General features: G+C 38.1%; 1 protein-coding gene across 2 annotated transcripts in view; it reads left to right on the top strand.

The window, feature by feature from the left end:
* RPP30 (ribonuclease P/MRP subunit p30) overlaps positions 1-16,556 on the top strand; it is a 28,783-nt gene extending 12,227 nt beyond the window's left edge. Inside the window, exons 6-11 of one of the 2 annotated variants that reach the window (XM_072806148.1) lie at positions 710-799; positions 9,221-9,337; positions 9,945-9,974; positions 10,368-10,405; positions 10,793-10,872; positions 14,717-16,556. In XM_072806148.1, coding sequence (XP_072662249.1) covers positions 710-799; positions 9,221-9,337; positions 9,945-9,974; positions 10,368-10,405; positions 10,793-10,872; positions 14,717-14,826 — 465 coding nt within the window. In that variant the 3' untranslated portion in view covers positions 14,827-16,556. The remainder of the gene's footprint in view (positions 1-709; positions 800-9,220; positions 9,338-9,944; positions 9,975-10,367; positions 10,406-10,792; positions 10,873-14,716) is intronic. The other variant, XM_072806149.1, reaches the window with a different exon arrangement.
* The last annotated feature ends 2,763 nt before the right edge of the window (positions 16,557-19,319 follow it).

Genomic DNA, 19,319 nt, shown 5'->3' with positions numbered 1-19,319 from the left:
TTGTATCTTTGTGTTCTTTGTAAGCCATTTCAAACCTCTTTTGGAAGTCAATCCAAAGAAAGTATTGATCAATAAAAAGAACAAAAATTAGAACAAAGGAAAGGGAAATTAAAAGCTGAAAAAATACATTCAGTACCATTTGATTTGTAAGCTCTGCTTTGACCATTTATGTAGACTCTATCTCTTAGAGTTGGAACAAAATGCCATCAGTAGGGCCATGTTAGTATTCCTCCAGCCATTCATTAGTCTGATAGGAGCCCCAGGCCTGGGACAATGTGTGGCACAAAAATAATCTGTGGAATAAATGGACCATGCATATATTCCTTTGGCTTATGTTTTTTCTTGAATTTCAGAACAGCTAGTTGCCTCTTTTCTGGAACAATCTGAAGTAACCTTCCAGAAACTGAGCCTCTCTTAGCAACCCATCCTTATGGAGGACCATGAGTTACAGGATCTCTAGGCTCTGTTGAGATGATCCATGGACATACCACTGTGCTCCAGCTAGATTACAATTAAACCATTCAAACCAAATGTGAAGGAATGGCTCATGACTGACAAATACACTTCAACACAGAACCATTATGATGCCCATGGAGCAAACCATGTCTATTTATATTTCTCTAAATCGGGTTTGACTATATCTTCCATTCTAAACATGTGCCATTTTTTCTTTTGGCTTTACCTGTTTGGGTTTTTTTCTTCTTGACAGGTTGCTTGTACACATTTAGATGTGGATTTAGTCTGCATAACTGTAACAGAGAAACTACCGTTTTACTTCAAAAGACCCCCTATTAATGTGGTAAGTGTTATACTTCCCTTTCTCTCTGTGAATCTACACAAACCCACATTAACAAGTTGGAAAAGGGGCAAAAGGACCTAGCGTTCTTGAGAAGGAAAAACCGAAGGTTAAGTGATAAATAGGCAGTTTAGAAAAGAGGGTTTTATTTTTGAAAGCTGCCTAAAGGTAGAATGGAAACTTAAAAGCTATCCAGTAAATTAAGATGTTTCTAAAAGGCCTTACAAACCAAAGTTGATGAAGGATATTTCTTAAGAGGATAGCCGGTAATGGCAGATACTTAGTGCCTGAGCACTGAATATTAAGGGGATAGAGCAGTCCAGAAAGAAGAGATAGGGGAAAAAGTATGTTGAGGGATCCCCAGACAGCGAGCACGGAGGGTGGACAACAGGAAGGAGGGGGGCCATGGGCAAGGTCCAAGCAACATGAAAATCTGCGCTGAAACTGGCTGGTTCCCACAGAAGCCCAGGGTTACTTTTACAACAACCTAAGAGAGTAGCCATGTGTTCAGGGAAGTTTTTGTTCCTTCTGCAATAGAATTCTTCTCATTACCTTTCTACATAGTTTCTTTTGCTTTTCCCTACCCTTTATCTTCCATCTGTCACACCTTCCTGCCAGTCTTCTTCCATCATAAAGGTGGTGGTACTTCAGATCAGTGGCTGCCAGGTCAGTAGGACTGTCAACTGTTCGCAGGGGCAGCCGATCCTCTGGAAGGGTGAGGATGCTGTTTTAGAATAGAGGCTTCCAAACCTGCCCTCCCATTCTCAAAAACTCCTCTTGAAGGAGACAGAGGGTTTTGCAGACAGTCCAGGTTACATATCAAATCCTATCAGAATTGGAAAATTAAAAATTTATGCCCTTTCTCAAGATCGATAACTTCCCTCTTCTGTCTCTATAGGATCACAACTTCCTAGAGCTTTGTTTCGCTGTCGCTGCTGCGAAAGAATTGGCCCAGTGCCAAGAATGGGGGGAGACAGAACATTGATCTATGTGGGGTGCAAAAATTGAATCCGTGTGGAAAAATTTAAGTTGGCTTATGTTCCACCCCTAAAAATATGCTACTAAAGAACTTGAAAAGCACTCAAAAATTTTTAAAGTCATATATGTAAAGGGAAAACTCTAAACTAGCTCTTTTCTGATACAGAGAGTGCTACCTAACATAAAACAGTATTTATTAAGCTCAAGTCATTGTTTTCTATGTTCTTGCTGGTACTTAGAAATAAATAAATAAACCCTTAAAAAAAAAACCCCGACTCATCACATTTTCAAGTTGGAAATCTATGTTGTTAAGCAGCTCACCTAAGAAATATGGTAAAATGGAGGCTAGCAAGGAGAAGCCATTCAGCTCATCAGTCACGGGGTTGGGACACTTCTGGTTGATACCCTATCAGATGAGATCTCTGAGATGCTCCAGGTCCCTGCGATGAAAGACAAAACTAATACAGTACCCGAAGTGATGGCAGTCTCATTGGCCTCACATATTATTCCTCTCCAGAGGTAATAATCTCTGTTAAGAAGTTTGCCAAGGCTTTTTACCAGCCTCAAACTACCAGTCTAGTATCTGGAGTTAGGGGGTGCAGCCACTCTATAAATTGTTATTCGACCTGCAGCTTTGTTACTTTTCTCTTTGTCTTAATGTACAAGGAAAGCCATTTTCTAGACTCCTTTGCCTGAGTAAATCCACATAGGGTTCTGTGTCCTTGGTTGGGAGGAGACGGTAGCATGTGATGCTAAGGCCAAGTCCATAGGATGGACGGACAGCAGTACCCAGCACATACTCCTTATGTCCTACAGCAGTAGTGAGCTTCTCAGTGGCTGTCTTGGCAAGGGTTTTCATTCAGTTTCTTACGAACATGCCCTAACTGTTCAATCCAGATTGTGAGCTAGAGCGCACCAACTATGGGGTAGGCCTTTTTAATACCCGGATATCTTGCCTATAATGGATGCTCCTTAAAATTTGTCAATTAAACAAATATATGTCTAATTTAGTATATCAAAGTGCAGTCTAGGGAACATAGCCAAATCCTGCCTGTCATGTCTTCAGCTAGTTGCAGCATCTGGCAGGGAGCATAGACAGGGAGGGAAATGGGGCAGTAGGGCAGCATGAGCAGGATGGCATCAGGGACAGTGGCAGTAGAACCACCCACCCTCCAGTCCCAGCTGTATGTTCAGGAAAACTGCTGTTTGATGGATATCTTTGGCTTAATTCCCATATATTTCAATTTAAGAATTCTGAAAAGTAAAAATTTGACAAGCGAGAGGGATATGCAGTATTTAACGCAGTGTCTGCCTTTTGAAAAATCTGGTGTGAACATTTTACATATGTTGTTTAATAAAAACTAGATGATGGAGTGGAAGGAAAGGCTGTGCAAGATTATTTTTAGTCTTCATCTAGTATAGAAGTAGGCTGTGGTGTGAACTGGTCAGGAAGCAGAAAAGTCCCTATTTATTTACCAAGCATTTTTCATTTGAAAGAGAAAACTGGAAACATGAAGCTAGCTTACTGTTTAGGGTGAATAAGTATTGTACGGATATGTATTATTTGTATCTAATATCTATTAAAGATATGGAACTGTGTGATTACATTAAAACATGAAAATATGTTCACCGTGGAAGTATAGAACATGTGGTAAATGTGGGTAACAGTTAAGTCTTAAGTCCCAGTTTTTGTATGCCCTGTGGACTTGAGAGTAAACTTGTCTTTGGTCATTAAAAGTTGATAGGTTGGCTTTATAAGGATCACTTTATTGGACACAGATCTTTATTTGGATAGGATTTGTACCCTTTTGTGGTGGTGAAAAGGAGGAACATTAATTCATTAGTCTTTTACTTAGAGGCCTTAACCCATGTGACAGTTGTCAGCTCAGAAGGTTAGAGGCATACAAATTTTCAGTTACAAGAAGAATAACTTCTGAGGATCTAATGTGTTTGGGTGACTGTAGTTAATAGTACAGGGTCGTGTACTTGAAAGTTGTTGAGAATAGATCCTAAGCATTCTTTAAAAAAAAAAAATTGACTACATTAACTATGTCAGGTGATGTATGTGCAAATTATGTGGATCTTAGTCATCATTTCACAACATAGATGTGTTTCAAATCATTGGATTGTACACTTTAAATATGTACAATTATATTTGTCAGTAAATATAGTTAGAAGACAATAAAGTTAGAAGACAATGACGGTTACGGTTATGAAGGAGGGCCCGGGAGCTAGAGCAGCACACCAGAGCACTCCATTTATGCAACTTAGAGCTCACAGCGCCTCAGTTGTCTTCATCACGTGCTTACAGTATCACGTGCATGATATCAGTTATGTAATTCCCTCTAAAATCCACAAACCTCTTCTAGAGTCAAATTCTATGGAAATTACAGCCTTACCATGTGAGAGTTGGGTTTCAAAAAAAATTGAATTCAGCGCCTGTTCTTGGACAATCAGATGACTTCTCATTCCTTATTCTATGGTTTAGGCACTTTCCAACCTGCTCTAGCCCAGCAGCTGTAGGGTGGGTAGATGTGAATTATCTCCATTATGCAGATGAAGAGTCAAGACTCAGGTAGTTTGTGGCTCACACTTCCTCAAAAGCTGACTTGGAAATTGCATTCAAGCTCTGATTCTAAATCCAATGTCATTTCCCACTGGGAAACGCTATTTAAAATTACTTTACAGCAGAGCTCTTTGTTAAGCATAGAATAATTTTGTATTTCAAAACATGATCTTTAGGAATTCAGATTTTGAGAAGAATTTTTTCTAAGCAGCACACATATCTTTATCTTCCCTTTGATTTTTTTCAGCGTTATTGCCATTCAACAATGACTTCAAGTTTATGGAGTTATTTCAGCGCTTATATGTGTTACATTCCCTGATGTTTTCCTCTCAGCACTTCCTTTAACTATAATCCATTTCTGTCTTTATGATTCAATTAGTCCCCACTGAGAAATGTCCAGTAAATAGTGCCCGAAGCAGTGAAGTTGTTCTAGGAATCATGCCATATATACTTGTGTTGGGTGTGAGTGCTCTATAAACTTTTTTCATCACACATATTGTGAACCTCAGTGTGTTGAGTGCTTTATCGATCCAGAGCTTAGAGCAGTGCTAGCAAACTTGTTGGTACCAACAATTTTTGTGTGGCAGAAAAAAAACAAAGAAAGTTAAAAGACTGGTGAAAATATTTTCATATGTATCAAAGATAAAAATTTAATCTCCCTAATGTATAAAAAGCTCTTAGAAAATGAAAAGCTAAAAAACACGAATGAACAATCCCCAAAAATGGGTTAAGAATGTGAGAAGACATTTCACAGGAAAGGAAATCCAAATGGCCCTCACAAATGGAAGATATTTAAATTCATCAGTGGGAAAAATTCACATTAAAATCACCTAATTGATTGGCACAAACCCGGGAGTTTGCTGATACAGTCTGCCTTAAGAATGAGGAAAAGCAGATATTCTCATATATTGTTGTAACATGTAAATTGGAACAATCCTTATGGGGAAGTGGATAATTTGGCAACAACCTTTAAAATTACAACTGCATGTGACAGGAAGAGCACAGGTGTTATACTATATGTTGGCAAATTGAACTCCAATAAAATACATATATTAAAGAAAATAAAATATAGCTAACTCTAAAATAAAATAAAATAAAATTACAATCGCTTGACCTTCTGACCTTGTATATTAGTTTTCTGGGGCTGCCATAATAAAGCACCACAAACTAGTTGGCCTAAAACAACTGCAGTTCATTGTCTCACACTTCTGGAGGCTAGAAGTCTGAAATGATATTATCAGGAAGGGAAACCCGGAAGGGAATCCTTCTCTGCCTCTTCCTGGCTTCTGGTGTGCTGGTAATCTTTGGTGGTCTTTGGCTTGCAGCTATATGACTCCACAGTCTCTGGCTTTGCCTCACAGTGTGTTCTTCCTGTGTTCTGCCTGTATATCTCTGTGTCTTCACATAGTCATCATTTTGTGAGGACACCAGTCTTGGGATCAGGGGCCCACCTTACTCCAGTAACCTCAGCTGAACTAATTACATTTGCAAGAGCCTTGTTTCTAAATAAGGTCACATTCTAAGGTATACAGAGGGTTAGCATTTCAGCATACTTTTTAGGAGGGTGGGGAGGGGGGACACAACTCAACCCATAATACCCAGCAATCCCACTTTAGTGTTTATTCTACCTATAATATTGAAACAACCCAAAGTCTATTGGTAGAGGCTTGGTTAATTACATGCCATAGCTCTGTAGTGAAATACCATTCTGCTATAACCCAGAATGCAGAAGTTATGGAGCTGACATGGAAGACCCCTCAAGTCAGACCAAAAATATGGTAGGCTACCTTTTGGGTAAGAGAGAAAAAATAATATATATTCATATTTGGCTTGTGTTTGTATGAAGAATAAGACTGTACTGGAAGAAGACACAGAAATGATTAGAAAGGGGAGGTGGGGATGGGGCCAATGCGAGCAGAGGTACAAGTAAGACTTCATTGCTTTCTTATGTTACTTTCATTTGTGAATTAGATGAACAAATTACGTGTCTTAAATAATAATTACCAAAAGGGTGTTGAATCCTTTTGAATTCAATAAAGAATTTTTATGAAATTAACAGAGACTCTGTATATTGTCCTAGTAATCAACTCTCTATTTTCTTCCTGTCGTTTTAAGCTTTGCTTAGTTCTTGGAATTTTACCACCAGTCTTTATTGATTCAAGTATTACACACCTGTCCTTGGCTTGTAGCATGATTATAACTGTTATTTCTCATTAGTAAATCTGATCATCTGCCTATTCCAGAACCTTGGTCAGAGATGTGAACAAAAGCCAATCAGGCAGACACTGTCATTCTTTATGAAGAGGCTGTTATGAACAATCATTTGATGAGCTTAAAGCAATTTACATTAGAATGGTCTTAGAAGCAGGCCCAGGTAATGAGTCTGTATTTTATCTATCTAAAAAATTTAAAATATGGTATTATGAAAGATATTCACAACCTTCAATAGTGCATTATGTATAATTTCTCTGTCTCAGACTTTTCTTAGCTGTTTAATAGTGAACTTGATTAATGTACTAAAAGCAAAATCAATTAAGCTGATAATTGTCATTCTCCTCCCTCCAAAAAAAAAAAAAAAAAGGAAAGAGAGAGAGAGGAGTTATTATTTTTATTTCAACCCCGGGGGGTGGCTAAAATTTTAGATACAGTTAGGAATACTTTATGACCTGGTCTCCCACTCCCAGTTCGGTGTATCATCCACATCTTTTATTTCCCCTCTTCTCTATCCTACTGCCTTGTGTTTTAGTTCAGTAAATAGAATGATGATGAAAAAAATGTCAGCTTCTTTGACTAATTAGTAGTTTGGGTAGAAAAGTAGCCAAGGGAATAGTTGAGAATATGGCTGAAGGAAGTGTTTAGGTTTATCTGTTGAATAATTAGCCAAATTCATCCTGGTTTCTTTTACATGAATAATCCCTAGTGAATAGCACTATTTACATAACCTCTTTTCCAGAAGCTACTATTTATCTACTCAGAATATAAATATATTAAACACTCTTTGTATAAAAGGCAGTTGTGTGTTACAAAGAAGTATCTTGACACCAGCTCTCAAGAAGTGTACCACACAGGCAGGGAGACTGAGGTATACTTTATGGCACAAAGAATATCAGACATCATTCCCAGAAATAATCAACACAAGCCCAAGGATTAGAGGTGGGAAAAAGTTGTCAGGAAAGGTTGCAGTATGGAAAATAGCATGTGAATTTTAACTAATATCAGATATGTAAGGAAATCTACAATAAAATCTCAGAGCCTTAAGGCAAGAGGAAAAGTTAAGGAAGAGAAGATTGGGAGATGGGAGAAAGGAAATCTCTGTTCCCGGGGTGGGGGAAGTAGGAGCCTTCCTCGTACACCTGAGTTAAATCAAGGTGGGCTGCCAGTGCTGGAAGAAGGCGGGTTTTTCCATTCCCTGTGAACATTCAGGAGGAGAGACCTCCAGCAGCACAGCTGACCACTCCCAGCTCATCCTCTGGGTAATAGAAACTCATCCGCCAGGCGCAGACTTGGACTGGCAGCCCAGTACTGCCTGGCTTGTGTCCACTGTCTTTCCTTAGTTCATTCAGAAGACCACTGCAACCAAGTGACTTGGCCTTGCCCATCCTTCAGATGCTTCCCCCTGCTAAAATGAGTGCTGCCTCCAGTCCTTGCACAGTTGGCCCTTCCCATCCTCCTTAGCCTCTGTTGCCACCACAGGGGGCCCCCTGACTCTGTCTTCCCCAGCCCATGACCTCCTCTCCATGCTCCCACACTCCCTGCAACCTTTGCATGTCCTCTTTCCTATGAAAATGCTCCTTTCTCTACTATTTTCTCAGTCTCTTCCTCATCTACTCCCAAACTCCTCAATAGCACTTATTAGCACAGTTGAAATGTTATGTTTTTGTGTAGTTATTTGGTAGCCTACCTAGTAAACTATAAGCTCTGAAACGGGAGGAACCTTGTCAGCTTTTGCTCACCATTTCCACACAAGGTTGGCTGAACACATATCTGTTGTGGATGGATAAAGATACTGAGTTGTTCCTCAGAAAAGATGGACAGTATAGTGGTAGATTTCAATTCTGTTTCCACACGTTCCAGGCTGTTTTCTTACCTGTGGATGCCTACCTATTAAGAATGCCTTACGAAGGAAAGAAGTTTCTTTTTCTCATGTAAAATACCAAGTTTGTCTGGTGAGCTGAATGAAATTGTCAAGAACCCAGGCTTCTTCCATCCATGAGCCTAGCCAAAACTCAGGGACTCTATTAGGAAAAAAGGAGGGGGAACAGATATTGGGGGCAGTTAGCTGTCTCTGCCACAATGCCTTATAAAGGTATCATAAGGGTTAAATAAGTACATGAGACTCTGTTAGCACAGTACCTGACACATAGTACTTCCTTCATTTAATGTCTATAATAACTGACTTACCCGAGGGGCCTTCCCATCTCTGTTCCTAGAGCTTTTTCAGCTCTTCATTTCTGTCTCTTCGTTCTTGGGTCATATTACTTTTCTTTGGTTTATGTGTTTATAAACAGTTTACCCTAAGTGTAGGGAGCACATCTCCATTTTCCTTTTAATAGTTCAGGGAAGAAGAGGAAGGCCCGTCTGCCACCCCACTGGGACTTTGCTCTCCATAGCCTCCTCATGATTCCTATTTCTATAAAGTCAGCTTCCCTACAGCTGAGAGAAACTATTGATCAAATAGAGCCACACGTCTGCCTTCTCCTGTGGATGGTGTCTTCAGGCATGAATCTGCTTTTGTTTAAGGCTATACCTTGACATGCAAGAGGTGGATGGTGGGGTTGAGGGGTTGAGGAAGGAGATGAGGGAGAGAGAGTCTTCATGAAAATAAAGTAGGACAGCGTGTGTTTATCCTGGACACTTTATTTTCTTTATCTCCCGTGAAGGCAGTTGACCGAGGTGTGTGCTTTGAACTTGTCTACAGCCCTGCTATCAAAGATTCCACAATGAGAAGGTACACAATTTCCAATGCCCTCAATTTGATGCAAGTTTGCAAAGGAAAGGTATGGTTCCCTAATTTCAGGGTGTTTTTCAAATCTAGCAGTTTATTCTTATTATTAACATTACTGGAATTGTTTAATTGATTCCTTTTCCTGCAAGCAGAAAGTTCTCAAGGTCCAGAAACAAGTTATGCCATGTCAAGGAGCCCTGCAAGTTCTAAAGAAAAACATCAAAGGAAGAAAAATGCAAGGGGCGGTGGGATGGGGAAGATGTGTTGAAACCCTTTATCTTCCAATAAGGAATTTGTAGTTTACCTACCATGAAAAGAATGGTCTCAAAAAAAAAAAAAAAAAAAAAGAATGGTCTCAATAACACTTATTTGTCATCAGTAAACTGAATTAAGATTATATGACCTTTTCAACTAGTTTTTTAAATGAATTCATCTTTTGTAAAATCTGGTGGAAAGGCTTATTCTGTTTCTTGTTATATAGGCTGCTGTTGGTCCTAAGGTCTTTCTTTGACTTTGATTCCTTCCCTTATCTTTAAAAGAAGTTGGTATTTGTAGAGCCTTAAATGTTAAAAAGTGATTACTGGCTATATGTATTAGAAGACTTTTCAACTTTTTTTCCGCTTATCTGAGATTAATGTTGATCACTTTCTATTTTGCAGAATGTGATTATATCTAGTGCTGCAGAAAGGGTAAGTCTGGCCTGACTACTTTGTTTTCACTTTTCGAGTTATAAAACTTTGAAACACTTCTAGAGGAAAAATGATTAGTAATGTAACGAACACTTATTGCCTGTTTTCATTTTGAGCTGCATGTGCTCACTGCAGTTGCCAAAGAGTAAAATGTATTTCCATTTCTCTTGGTCTGCAGGTTTATGTGAAGTTTTTTCTTTATGCTGTTACAAAATGCTTTTAGAGTTCTTTTAGAAACTCAAGAAAACCATCAAAATTATAAGGACTTAAATTGGTGCAGTTGACTCCTTTATTTTTTAATACTTAAGCATCCTATTAATTTATTACAAATGAAATCATTGAAATGTTATGAATAACTTCTCTCCTGTCTATTTTTTGTTCACTTTATTTTAGCCTTTAGAAATAAGAGGCCCATACGATGTGGCAAACCTGTATCCTTTTATGTGTTACAAGTTGTTGAAGTATTATTTTAGGAAATTTGGAATTTGTTGTGATATTATAGTTTAACAAGGTTTTGGGTTTTTTTAATTTTACTGTAAGTTTACCGATTAAAACCGTCAAAAACAAATTACATACTTTGTAGAGTTCCATCCTTTTGTTTTCTGGATTAAGGGTGAAATAGAAAAAGGGGAACAGGGACTCTATATTATAAAAGCTTAGAGCGAGTCTCTCCACAGATGCCTGTTCCATTCAGGCTAAGAACTGCTGTAGAATAAAGGTCTGTCTTGGTATGGCCAGGTCAGCTGGAGTTGGCAGTTATTCTGTTAGTCTTGTATCCTTGTCTGACACTGGGTTGAAAGCTTTAATGACCCCACCAGAGGATTGCTGTTTGGGCTGTCTGAAAGTGATGCCAAGGCTGCAGTGTCGACTAACTGCCGAGCAGCGCTTCTGCACGGAGGTGAGCCAGTTCTTTCAATAAAAACACCAAATGGCCCTGTTAGGAACCAGTCTTTTTAAATCAGACAATGGAGCCAAGTTTACTTTTACTCTCCTGCTCTGCAAACTCCTTTAGGACCATCTTTGCTCAGCCTGTTTTAACTCTACCTATCAGTGCTTTTCACCCTTTAGGCTTTACTTTGTGTACTCTGTGAACACAGTCTGCTTTACAGAAATGAGTATCGAATGTGTCTTTCAAGCTCTGCATGTGTGTCCCTGTCCACATTTTGGGAGGCTTCCAATCTCCCTTTCTCCCTGCTTCTCTCCAGAGAGGCGTGCTTCTCCTGTTGAAAATCAGTTTTCAAGAACTAAAACATGAAAAGTTGGTTTTAAGCCATTTTAGGAACACAAAAGTAGCAAATACATTTTAACAAACTTACAAACTCAAGTAGTAAACTTTTCACATTTATTACAACTCATTGTTCTTTTTCTCATTTTTTTTTGTTTACATGCTCAACTATATGCAGACTGTATATTTTTTACTCACATTTCATTTACGTATATCTATCTCCTCACCTTAATTCCACTACTTAAAGCCACTGAACTTCTTACTAATCAGATGATAAAAATTAAACTAGAAGTATTTGATATGCCAAGATTTTGGAGAATGAAAATAAAAGAAAAAGATTAAGAGATGCCTGGGTGGCTCAGTCAGTTAAGTGCCTGACTCTTGATTTCAGCTCAGATCATGATCAGGATCGTGGGATCAAGCCCTGAGTCAGGCTCTGTGCTGAGCGTGGAGTTGGCTTGTCCCTCTCCCTCTGCCCCTCCCTCCTCTTCTCTCTCTCTCTCAAATAAATAGATATATAAATAAAATCTTCAAAACCTGCTGTCTCTGTTCCTTCACTTTAAAAAAAAGAAAGAAAGAAAGAAAAATATTTACACTTTGAATATGCTGTTTTATCTTCAATCTCTCTGTGATTTTTAGCTCTAGTAGTAGTGGTCACAATGGTTTACTTGCTATCACCTAGATGAATTTTAAACTTCAGAACAGGGCTACATGTAAACTAGGTTATCTGGCATATGAATAGGTGAGTTATGTAGGCCTTGTGTTGTGTCTTGATTTTAATGATCTGATCTCCACTTGGAAGAACTAATTCCTGTATTGACTTACCATAACTTAGATGATTTTGTTTCTGTTTTCAACATTTTTAGTTTGAGATTATGATATAGCCTAGACCCCATCACATAAGCTCTGAGAATGGCCAAATTAATTAGGACTTTATCAATATTTTCTTGAAATTAGGGAATAGTTGGTTCATGCTTTGGTTGTTTTGCCATTATTTTTGTCTGTTTTATTCTTTTTAAAGACTTTATTTATTTGAGAGAGCGCGCACAGGTGCACAGGGGTGAGACCTGGAGAGGAAGAAGCAGGCCCCCCTCTGAGTAGGAAGCTGGATGCAGTGCTTGATTCCAGGACCCTGGGATCATGACCTGAGCTGAAGGTAGACACTTAACCTACTGAGCCACCCAGGTGCCCCTATTTTTGCCTGTATTAAATGAACATAAGGAATCATCCAGATTCTGGATAACAATTGGTGTTCCAAAGTAGACTAGAACAAGAAAGGGAAACTAATAAGAAAATATAATAGGAGGGGTGCCTGATTGGCTCAGTCAGTTAAACATCTGCCTTCAGCTCAGGTTATGATTCCAGGGTCCCGGGATCGAGCTCTACCTCAGGCTCCCTACTCAGTGGGGAATCTGCTTTTCCTTCTTCCTGCCTCCTACTTGTGTTCTCTCTTTCAGATAGATAGATAGATAGATAGATAGATAGATAGATAGAGGAAAAGGAAAAGGAAAAGGAAAAGGAAAAGGAAAAGGAAAAGGAAGGAAAGGAAAGGAAAAAGAAAGAAAATATAATGGGAATAATGTGAAGTTCTGTATTTGACTTCAAAAAACTCACCTGTTCAACAGAGGAGATATATGTATTATTATATATATAATATATTATAAGCTTTTATAGAAACTAAACTAAAGGAAGCCTTACAGACTTTAGGTAGCATTACTATTCACCCTTTTGTGACAGTCCTGGTTTTAGTTAACATTGGGATCAATATTAGACTGCAGTGTGGTAGATTCCAAAGATTGCTAATTCAGCCTCAAGTTGTACTAGAAGAAATAAAGAAATCTGAAGCAAGGGGATTCCAAGTCTCATGATTACCCTCTACACTGATGAAGTCCCAGCTGGAATGTGTATCATCCAAGTGCCACATTTTTAAGAAGGACAGCAGTGCACTGCACCACTACCACAAGATGGTTAATAGGGTCTTAGAGGAGACCTTATCATGAGAGAGATTGTCAGAAGCAGTGCTGGAATGGATACCTGGAAACTGAAGACTTAGGACACGCATTAGCTGCCATTCAACACTGGAAGGCTCGCTATAGGGAATCAGAATTATGTGGGGCCTTCAATGTTCCAGAAACGAGTGAATAGCAATTCTAAGGAGGTTGTAGAGAAGGGACAAGGGAAGTTGGCATTTTAATGACCTTGAGAGAAGTTTGTCCCTTTTATCAATTAAAATGCTTTCAATAACCAGCAAAGATTTAGTAGACTTGGAAAATTAACCCTGATAAATGAGAAGGCAATGCTTATGTAATGCTTTAGAATTGACTTTACTTTTATTACTACAAGGAATAATTCTTATATTTAATGAACATAATTTATGTTCATGTTCTTTTGATTCTATCTTCTTTGTAGCTGATGGACTTCTCTCTCTCTCTCCTCCCTAGTCCTTCCTTATTTCATGAGGACCAAATGTGGATCTTTTCATGGCATCGTGGCCCTTCACAAGCTACCCGTCCATCCCCATTTACCCCTAATTTTTTCACATTCCTTCATAGCAGTTTATTGTCATCTTAACTTACTGGGTTCTTCTTTTCTCTCCATGCCTTTGCAAAGGAACCTTTTCCTTCTTCTGTATTCCTAATGTCACTTTTGTTATGATACCTTCCTAATTCATCCAAGCAGAGTTTTTTCCTATGGGTGCTTCCATTCCTATTATATTTGCCCCTAATGTGCTTTCATCTCAGTGTGTGGTGGGAAGAAGCACTGTGGCAGGCATCTCAATGTCTTGTGTAGATGACACACAGCCTGGCCCAGTAGTATATTTTTAGCTGAAATTGGATAGATTTAAGTTGAACTCTGCCTCCAGCCTGACCTGATACCTAATAATTCCCATTCTTTATCCATTGTCACTAATATATGAGAGATCAATAAACATGTGAGTTTGATCTTCTCATTCACTCAACAAGGATTTCTTGAACACCTGTTAGATAACCAGGCATTGCTGGGTGTTGACAGTGCAATATGATTGATTCTTTGGAGGTGCATTGATGACTCAGTGAGAGACCCAGATATGGTACGTGCTGTATGATCAAGTAAGCACACATAAGTAAGCACACCTTAGGAGGGATGCGGTTGGCTGTCAGCTGGGCTGTTTTGATTCATCTGCCTTTCTACCATACGTAAGACATCTGCTATACCAAAGCCTGTGACTTGAGTTCTGGCTACACAAGATACCACGCACAGACCATTAGAACCTGCCCTGCAGTTTTACCCTTTAGAATAAATTAGATGTGAATAATATACTGATATATATATATATATATATATATATATATATATATATATATATATGGGGAAAAGGATAATAACAATGAATAGCATCAGTATCCATAGCCATTCATTCTGGTTTTATCATTTACTAATGTTATAAGTCAAAGTAACATGGTGATACATGTTAAACCACCACTTTTTAAATCATGTCTTAACTTCAAGCCCTATGGTTTCCCTGTCTGTTTTACAGAAACGAGAAAAACTGCTTTTGGAATTATTTCCACAGTGAAGAAACCTCGGCCATCAGAAGCAGATGAGGATTCTCTTCCAGCTTGCAAGAAAGCCAAGTGTGAGGGCTGAAAAGAATCCCCGGTCTCTGTCAACACTCCCTTCTTCCCTTTGATAATCCATCAGTCACAACAGAAACAAAACCTTTATGACTTACTATTTTCATTCAGAGCTAGAACTCAGCAGTCTATAAAAACAATTTTATATTCAAGCCATTAAAATAACAAAACCTAGTGAAGCAGTAAAAAAGACGACTGCCCACTTAATTAATTTAGATATATTTTGAGAGAAAGAGACAAGTTTATTTATTTTTTGTGTTAAGTGATAAAACGGCAGATATAACTGAATAAGATATTTCAGGAGGAGACTCCTTAAAAATGTTTCTTCTTGGGCAGCCTTGGTGGCTCAGCAGTTTAGCGCCGCCTTCAGCCCAGAGTGTGATCCTGGAGACCTGGGATCGAGTCCCATATTGGGCTCCCTGCTCAGTGAGGTCTGCTTCTCCCTCTGCCTGTGTCTCTGCCTCTCTCTCTCTCTCTCTCTGTCTCTCATAAATAAAATAAAATCTTAAAAAAAAAAAAGTGGAATGCATCTGCATTTAAAAAAAAAGTTCTTCATTTAAAAATACATGCTTTGCTGCTTCACTTCATATACATGGCTAATTATTTTTTTAATCTTACCATTCAAAAAGGGGTTATTTTGAGGCCTATGAAGACTTACTAAGGGGTTGGCTTTTAGTTGACTTATTTCTATTGTAAGCCTGTCCTTGTATTCATCAAGTCAGAGTTCTTTCTGAAAACAATTGCTATAAAATTTTTGGAAGGAGAGAGAAAAGTATATGTAAAATTACACATGGCCTCTTCCTCTGCTGGTTTTACCTCCATGATGTTCTTGAAATAGAATTCCCTCCTTTGATTGGAAGTCTCTAAAAACCTAATATTGATTTTCCTCATAGTAGTATTAAAAATATCAAACCATTGTACTCAACCAACTCTGAAAAAAAAATTTTTTATGTAGCATAATCATTCAGTTAAATGGAAGTAGCCTTTTTTGCAAGTGTCTGTATTCATGTTATATTGATATAAAAAAAATAACTTCAGTGAGAAAAGCAACAGTATTCTGAGAAAAAAGATAATTTTTAAAAAAGCTTTATATCAGTCTCACTTATGAATATAGATTCTTAAATAAAATATTGGTAAAGAGAGGCCATTAAAATAATATACCATGACAAGTGAGATTTATTCTAGGAATATAAGGATATTTCAGTTCTTTTTAATGTACTGTATTTCATCATATTTATTAATCAGATGAGAAAAATCAGAATCCTTTTAACCGGTGCAAGTAGGACATTTGATAAAACTTAAAATCCACTCCTGCCATAAAACCAAGTAGTAGAATATTTCACACACACATATGTATGTCTGTATATATTCGTATATTGTATGTAGTAAGCATGATGTCTCTAAGAGCATTTTTGTGTGCCTTCCACTTGAGCAATTTGATGGATTAGTCAACTCCATTCCCTCCGTAAAACTGATGTGGCCACCGCTGAGCCCACACGCTGCAGTCCACCACTTCCTCCAGGACTAGCTTACTTTTGCCCCCACCCCACTTGAACTCACCAAAAGTGAATGTGCTTTATTCTCAAGTCTGTTTATACTACTGTGGTTAGCATTGTAAAGTTATATACATCAACTAAAAATTACAAAAACTGTTGCACTATGAAGGACGAAAAAAGAATTCCCAGGAATTTCAAGCTTTTGAAAGACTTAAAAAAGATGAGCCATTAAAAAAATCTGCCAAAATAGGTGTGAACAGGACAACTAAGATTTGGGGTTTGGGGAGTGCAGTAAAAATTCCACACTTGGATTGTTTCACTCAAGTCTTCAGTTCTCTTTCTTCTTTAAAGATACTGGAACTCAAAAAAAAAAAGATATTGGAACTCAAGAAAGGCAGCTGATGGATGCCCTATCAGGGGGTCGACACTCCCCAGAGCAGATGCTGATCTCTACAGTTCGGCACATGAGTGTGCATTTATATATTTTGAACTCAAAATGTTTAAGGGATCGTATGTTCAACTTTTTTCTGATGTCCCACCTTCGTCTACTGTTTCAACCAACTGGTTTATATGTGTCTATTTGCCCCAGTTGTATTGCAGATAGAGTATTGAAGACCTCCAGTTAGGAAGAAGGTAGAGTTATTGCAGGTGTGACTGTTGTCTTCAAAAAAGAAGCAACTGGGAAAAGATTAGAACTAGAGTTGCTCCTTCATTTATGCACATCTGTTACATATTTGCAGTTGTGCCTGCTTTCTGTTTATGGACAGGTACTTATCCTGCTATTCAGAATAGATAGGCATGATGGCAGGTCCTCAGTGAAGAGCAGCAGGCGGGTTTCCTTCACGTGTTTATCTTTGTTAGAACATGATGCATTACGGATTTATTACAACAAAATCAAACCTTAAAAGTTCAGCAAGGTGGTCAGTTATAAACTAAAGATACAAAAGGTAATAGTTAATAAATTGCTCTAAAATGTCATTTTAAAAGATGGTACTATTCACAAAGAAATAAGTTAGTAAGAAATACATAGGACCTCTATGAGGAAAACTCTTAAGGGAAATTAAAGAAGATTGGAAGACACTTTTTTGGATGAGGAGATTGTTCATCAAATTCTCCCCCAAATTATGAATTTAACAAAACCAAAACTGTTTGCATATATTTGTTTGCTTGTGTATATGTTTGCATTTTAAACCATATCTTGAAATAATAAGTATGAGGATAGCCAAGAAATTTCATAGAAAAACAACAGGAGGGACTTGTACATCCGATATTACAGAGTACAGCAGGACTCCAGTAACTAAAACTGTAACTCGTGCAGAAATTCATATAAACCAATGAAAGAGTTGGGAGTCCAGAACAATTCCAATTGTAAGAAGAAATGGTGAATTTTTCAATTCAGTGATGGTGTATAACTGGTTTTCTATGTGAGAAAGGCAGTACAGCAAAACAAGTAAGTACAGAGACTAAAGACACTACATGTGTTAAAATCTGAACTTGCTAATAATACTCACTACCTGTGACCTTACACAAGTTACGTAACCACTCTGTGCCTCACTTTCTTCATCTCTTCTCCCCACCGATGGCACTATCAAGGGTTAGGTAGATTAATATTTGTAGAAGGCTCAGAGGAGAACCAGTTCTACAGAAGTTACCTACTAAGTATCAGCCATTGTTCTATCATTTAAGAAAAAAAGAAGTCCAATCCTTATCTTCTACCCAATATACACCCTACTAAATTCAAGTGGATTAAAGTTTTTTTTTTTTTTAATTTCTAAAATACTAGAGAAAAGATGGGTAAACTTTTTATCTAAAATAACCTTGGGTCAGAAAAAACCTAAATGATATCAAAGCCAAAAAACATGAAAACTTGATTAATTTGCCTCTATAAAAATAATGTTAGAAAAGTACAAACAACTAGGGAAGTACATTTATAATGCATCTTAGAGCAGAGAAGTTAGCATCATTAGTAAAAGCTTTAAAATAAATTGTTTTTTAAGAACATGCAATTTGAGGGGCGCCTGGGTGGCTCAGTTGGTTGGGCATCTGACTTGATTTCGGCTCAGGTCATGATCTCAGGATCATGAGATTGAGCCCCATGTCAGGCTCTGCACTGGTTCTGGAGCCTGCTCGAGATTCTTTCCCTCTCCCTTTGCCCCCCACTTTTCTAAAAAAAAAAAAAATATATATATATATATATATATATATATATATATATATATATATATATATGTGTGTGTATATATATACACACACACACACACACACACACACACACACACACAATTCAGTAAGTGCTGTTAGTGTCCACCAAATCCCTTTGACCAGGCTGGTGTTCCCTCCAGCTGCTTCAGATTTGGGTACTAATGGTTTATCTTCACCCTTCCCCAGAGCATTGCCCTTAGCTGATGTAGTCACTTTACCCAAAAGATGCCCCCACCCCTTGAGGTCGGCCCATGGCCAATGCCTGATGCAGGGTGTTATCACCTGACCCTCTGGCCTCTATGGCATGATTTATGCCCCTGAGCTGGAATAAGGCTGAGGAGATACTTCTGAAAGCATATCTTTGCCTGTTTCTTCTCCTGCCCTGTCCTGTCTCTCCTTGCCTTGTAGAGCATGCTCAATAAATCACTAACACAAAAATCCTCATTTCAAGTGCTGCTTCCAGGGAACCTGACTTAATAGAAAATTGCGCAGGAAAATGTTCAGTAAACATGAAGATGCTGACCTTTTTTAGTAATCAGGGAAAATTCACCAAAAATGTATCTTGCCGGTCAGGTTAAAAGGTAAAAGATATGTAAAATGAGAATTCATGATTTGGGGGAAAGACAATAACATGGAAGGGATATAATTTGATACCAACCTTACAGATTCTTCTGTGAATATGTTTCTTCAGAACTAGCTAGTTAGGTATAAAGGGTGTGTGGATAAGGGTATTCATTGCAACAATGTCTAAAATAATGGGAAAATGGAAGCAACCCAAATGCCCAGTAGTAGAACTGAATGGTCCACT

The sequence above is a fragment of the Canis lupus genome, chromosome 29 (assembly GCF_048164855.1).
Source record: "Canis lupus baileyi chromosome 29, mCanLup2.hap1, whole genome shotgun sequence".
Classification (NCBI taxonomy): Eukaryota; Metazoa; Chordata; class Mammalia; order Carnivora; family Canidae; genus Canis; species Canis lupus.
The sequence above is the reverse complement of the archived record's forward strand: the minus strand, read 5'-3'. Positions and strand labels throughout refer to the sequence as shown.